The sequence below is a fragment of the Arachis ipaensis genome, chromosome B02, assembly GCF_000816755.2.
Source record: "Arachis ipaensis cultivar K30076 chromosome B02, Araip1.1, whole genome shotgun sequence".
Lineage (NCBI taxonomy): Eukaryota > Viridiplantae > Streptophyta > Magnoliopsida > Fabales > Fabaceae > Arachis > Arachis ipaensis.
Window position 1 is genome coordinate 1,416,956 of NC_029786.2, and position 5,756 is coordinate 1,422,711.

The 5,756-nt window shown below is 33.2% G+C and overlaps 3 protein-coding genes across 4 annotated transcripts in view; all 3 read right to left on the bottom strand.

Moving 5' to 3' along the window:
- Window positions 1-1,275, bottom strand: part of LOC110268294 (putative disease resistance RPP13-like protein 1) — a 1,322-nt gene extending 47 nt beyond the window's left edge. Inside the window, exon 1 of the mRNA XM_021114274.1 lies at window positions 7-1,275. Coding sequence (XP_020969933.1) covers window positions 7-1,103 — 1,097 coding nt within the window. The 5' untranslated portion in view covers window positions 1,104-1,275. The remainder of the gene's footprint in view (window positions 1-6) is intronic.
- LOC107626564 (putative disease resistance protein At3g14460) overlaps window positions 1-5,756 on the bottom strand; it is an 87,589-nt gene that overhangs the window by 61,048 nt on the left and 20,785 nt on the right. The gene's annotated exons all lie outside the window — the stretch shown is intronic.
- On the bottom strand, window positions 3,199-4,995 carry LOC107621876 (putative UDP-rhamnose:rhamnosyltransferase 1). Its single transcript, XM_016323861.2, has one exon. It carries the CDS (start codon window positions 4,853-4,855, stop codon window positions 3,476-3,478), a length of 1,380 nt encoding a protein of 459 aa, XP_016179347.1. The 5' UTR covers window positions 4,856-4,995; the 3' UTR covers window positions 3,199-3,475.

The window sequence follows — 5,756 nt, forward strand, 5'->3', positions numbered from 1 at the left end:
GAGCGCAACAAGCGTCCAAGTGTTTCCGCAGCTAATGGCAAACCATCACACCTCTCAACAATCTTTCTACCTATTTCTTCCAGTTCCGAGCTCCCATTTGACTCAGGAAAGGATGCATTGTCAGCAAAAATAGACCAACAATAATCATCTGACAGTTCCTTGAGAGTGTAAGAGTTATAGTGTTGGACTATTCGACCAACATTTACCTTGCGGGTAGTTAGGAGAATAGTGCTTCCCTTTGTCCCATGTTGAAAAGGGGTGATAAAACTATTCCACTTGTCAGCATCTTCACTCCAAACATCATCCAAAACAATGAAGAACTTCTTTTCTGACAGTTTTTTCTTCAAATCTTGCTGAAGTAGATCAAAGTTGTCAAGACTACAAAAACCTGAAGAGATCCCCTTTATAACATTCTTAGTAGTCTCAACGACATCAAAATTTTCTGAAACACAAATCCATGCTTTCAGATCAACCCCGTCCATCAAATCCTTATTGTTGTACAGGCATTGTGCTAAAGTAGTTTTACCAACCCCGCCCATACCAACAATAGAGATGACGGACAAGTTATGATCATTGCTGTCATTTAGCATCTTGATTAATGCCTGTTTGTCATCATCCCTGCCATAGACAGTTCCCCTTTCAAGAGAAGTGGATGGAGTTCTCCATGAGGAGCTACCTGTTGGAATCTCTTTCAGACCAAGGCTATCTTTAAGTTTCTGAAGATCTTCTATTCTTTTAACCACCTCGTTTATCTTAGCCACCATCTTCCTAACAGATAAATTAAGCTGGAGAGGAAGGCGAATGCGTACCTTCTTGCGAATTTGAGCTTTGATGAAGACACGGTCCAGCAAGTCATCAGCAGTGTAGAGAGCATCCCTGAGACTATCAAGCCATTTCCTCACATGATCGTTTCCAAACTGCTTCTGCTCGGCGTCAGCAGCCAGAGCTTTGGCAGCCAAGAGAGCAGTCTTGAGCCTCTCAACCAACTTTCGGTCCAGCTTCTTGCTCACCACCGAGTTGACAAACTCAGGTGAAATGAGCCTGTTAAGAACAAGGCTGATGGAGCCAGAAACTAATGCTCCAACAACAAGTGCTTCAGCCATGATATGATACAGATCACAACAACAGCAAATGAATCAGTGAGTGATTGGATTCTCAGAATGTAAGGAAGAGAGAGATGTTTACTTCATTTCTATATTCTTCTTTGAAGGTTGAAACACAATATTCAAATAGCAAAAGGGTGACCAACCGAAACTAGTCTTTGTGGAAATTAATTAACTATATAGTTTAATGTAGGATCATTATCATATGATATCAATGCATATCATTATTAATAACAATAATGGATAGTATGAGATTAAAATATGTTGGCATTTGGCAATATAGCATAGACATTGACTTCAAGTGGTAGATGCCTTCAAGGTTACTCTTCTGTGTTTTTATTTCCAAGAGATGCAACAAATTAAACTTGCAACTTGAGGAAGGTTTCAGACTTTTTTCACAACCCAGCTAATGTAAAGTATATTTTTTGTTGTTAAAGTTTGGCAAAAATTTCAAAAATACCCCTAAATTTTATTTTGTTTCAATTTTGTCTCAAATATTTTCGATTTGTATCAAATATACCTTCGACGACTAAATTTTCAAAAAATTTACGATGAATCTAACAGTAATGCAGGAAAATTATGCTTGATTTGCTTGTGTTGAGAGTTGTTCTTATGAAATTGTTGTTGAATTGATCTTAAATTATTTGAAAAATTAGCCGTCAAGGGTATATTTGATGTAATTCGAAAACTTCTAGGACAAAATTAAAACAAAATAAAACTTAGGGATATTTTTAAAATTTTTGTCAAACTTAAGGGACACAAAATATAGTTTACACTATTTTAATAAATAGTTGAATAGTTGAAACATTTAAATAGGCAAATAATTGAAATGATTATTAAATTTAAATGTGATAGAAGAATGTGAAATACCTATTCAGTATTCACATGTATAAATAATATTTTTTCTTTTTTACTAGAGAATTGATTTGCTTAGAAATGATTATATTAGATGAAAAGGTACAAAACAAATATATTTATTGTATTTTTAAATTAAATTTACGAAAAAAATACTTTAATTATTTTTGCTTTTTATACTTTTTATATTATTTTATAATACTTTATATATAATTGTATTTTAATATCTTTAAAACTATACTTCTTTCAATATATGCTATTCATTGTTTTTTTTTCTAATAACTTAAAAAAATAAATGTAATCAATTTTTGTAACTAATTATTAACTATGATTTACTAACATTGCAGGAAATTAAACACTTATTAAAGTAATTGTGAAAAAAATATGATGAACAAATTCAAACATTTGTTACAAGAAGGAAAAGTCTATACTATACAAAATTTGAAAATAGAATATGCAAATGATTTGTATAGACCAATTAAAGGGACAATGAAAGCAAACTTGGGTCAAAGAAAAATATTAACAAGTAATCTCACTTTATACTATTTCAATTATTCTTATTAAAAATAACTTATTCAAAAAATTTCTTTACACATTTTTGTTCTTTTTATTGTATATGTCATTGGAAAAACTGCTTAAACAATGTAAACAATGGATAAATCTACCATACACTCATAATTTGTCAAACAAGTTTCATATGGTCATCGGCAAAAGGTATTAACAAACGACATTTTGACACGGTATCTGATCTAACCTACTATCTAGAATTTATCAGAAAGAATCTGAATAATTTGCTTCATATAATTGTGACTGACTTCGGCAATATGAATTTCATTATTAGTATTTTTTTTTATCCAATCCAACTTGAGATAGTTAATCACCACCAGATTGTTTTATAAAAGCTACTCAAGTTATTAATACCAAAAAACCCTCTCTTTTTATCTTTACAAATTTTGATATCCATGCATGTCATCTAACAATAGCTCCCACTTCTTCCTCTTACCGTTCATAATTTTCTACCAATTAATGCACATGCACTTCTGAAAGATGATGTTTCACTTTCAGATTAGATTTTGTTCTAGATGGATAGCTTTTCTACATTCTACAAGTACATTTTTTTTGTGAACTATCAAAAATATTTTCTGATGCATTAATTACCATTTCAATATTAAGAAAACGATTTTTCAATATCAAGTTTTTAACCATCCAAACTTCCTCCAAGTTGATCTATTGCATGTTGGAAGTAATTCTAGACTTGCTTTGCTCAAACCATACAACAAAATCAACAGCAGAAGGTAATTTATTACATAGCTGATCTACTGCTTAAGTTACATTTAAATACATCCATAACATTTAAGAGTTTGTTCGGTAACTATCTTATCTGACTCCATAGTCTCAATATATCTGCATCTGTCTTAAGACACTAATGACTAATCAAACACAACCTAAGAGTTTATTCATTAATCACTCAATATAAGAATCATTTGGACTAATAACAAGGTCTATTCTCAGATTCATCAAGTCCTAAGAAACTTGACAAATGCTTTCATGTAATCATGGTGAAGCTTCAAATCGCCTACAACTTTAGCAATTTCTCTTGTCTTGATTCTAAGCATCTCTCCTTCCTCCAATACCATAGCTTCTCTGAGGCATTTGGCTATGTCATCTCTACTAAATGAACCATCTTCATTATTTCTCTTCACTTCAATGGCAAGACCCTTATCAAGCAAAGCCTTTGCATTAAGAGGTTGATCAACAACAAATGGCAACACTACAAGAGTGTGGCCAAACATCAAAGTCTCAATTATAGATCCCCAGCCAGAATGAAACAAAGACCCCCCAATAGATTTATGTGCCAAAATTTCCTTTTGTGGTGCCCATCCAAAACAAACTTTTCCTCTCTTTGATGTTCTTTCACAAAATCCAAGAGGCAGAGAATCATGATCATGAATTGCCCAACTTGGTTTTCTCAATGTCCACAAAAATGGAAGTTCAGAAAGCTCTAATCCATAAGCTATCTCAAAAACTTGATCTTTGCTCAACTTACACTCACTACCAAACCCAACAAAGACTACCGACTTTGTTGCTTGCGCATCAAGCCACTCGAAAGTCTTACTCCAAGACTCATCAACAATTCTTCTCTCTGGCATCTCCGGAGGAAGCAAACCTACAGGAATCACTGGCTTCTCAATAAGTTCTTGATATAGATTCAAATACTCACCTTCCATCTCATAGCAGCTGCGAAATGATAGAGCATTTGCGCTGTCTATTACACTGGCAATCCTATCAATGTCTCTTAGCCCGGTCACGTTTTCTATGTATGCACTTTGATAGAACGCAATGGCCTCGTTTCGTTGAAAAGCCACTGAAGACGGAAAATTCACCCATTCTCTTGGTGATGTTAGGACTTCTGGCAATGTTGGTGCTCTCATTCGACCGGGTGGTCCAAAGAACACAATAGTGGAAGCAGAGTAAACAGAGTAGTACATGAGTTTCACATGAAGCTCTTGAGCAATCTCTACAGTCCAGTGTGCATGAAAGTCACAAATGATCCAATCTGGTTGCAACTTAGACACAAATTCCTTCACTGGGTTTTGCATTTGATCCCATGCTAACTTGAGGTACTGAATTTTGTCAAATGGAATGTCCACAGTGGCTTCACCACCAGAGACATGTGATGAGTCTAATGATGATGGAAATGGAATTTCCACCAAATGTAAAAGATGAGATAAATCTGAAGGTGGTTTTGGAAGCCTTTGAATGTTTTTTGGTGTTGAAATGAAGGAGACATGAATGCCTAATTTGGCTATGTCTATGGAGAGTTGGAAAAAGGGAATCAAATGGCCAAATGCAGACCATGGAAGCATCACCACATGATGAGTTGCATTCTCAGACATTTTTTCTCCTCTGTTTTTTTTCTTGTGTAAGGATCCTATGAGTTTTGATGGATATATATGAATATACAAAAGAAAAAAGATATATGCTATCTTCTTTCTGTGTATGACTGTTCAAACTTTATTATTTTAGGAAATTGCTAATCAATTTCAATGTACTATATTGTCTCTTCTAGCTAGTAAAAGGTTTAAATACTTGCACCTAATTTACTGTCAATAACAACCACTTGTTCTATATTGTCTCTTCTTTACTATTTTTGTATATTGTGAAATACTATTCATTATTGAATTTTAATATGATCTTTATTTAATGTTTAGTCTTTTTAGTTTTTATCCTTGCATTGTTACAGCATCAGTAACTTTGAGCTTCTAGCTGTCTCACACTGATTTTGGGAACACATCAAATCCCAGGATATATATTTTTGATGAATGCAACAGAGTTCCATGTGATTGGGGGACACATCAGGTCAGAGATATCCAAATTTCATAATGACATCGTTATCTGTCTCCTAGATAACTTAGAAAATTCATAGCAGTGAAGAACTTAATTGACATTTGGCAACACATTTTTTGTATGTGTATCATGGTAACATATTATGAGGTTTCAATAACAATAATGCATGCTAGTTGTCTTATTTGAATAATTCGTACATTGATAATGTCTTAGTCTTAGTCTAATAGTTTGCTTGGAGCTATAGATTTGTGTGTTTTCTACATTTTTAAATTAAAACAATTAGATTAAAACTAGCACTATGTGTGGAAAGCTAAATTAATTATACGATATATATGTTATAAATTTAAAAGTATTGTATTAAAAAGATTGTGGTCCATGGCTTAAATTTTGAGGTTTTTTTTTAGTGGTTGTATTTGAAGATAATAAAAGAAAAATACAAAAATTGAGAGT

Coding starts and splice junctions, on each gene's coding strand:
- LOC107621876 (XM_016323861.2), bottom strand. CDS start 4,855: ATGTCTGAGAATGCAACTCATCATGTGGTGATGCTTCCATGGTCTGCA.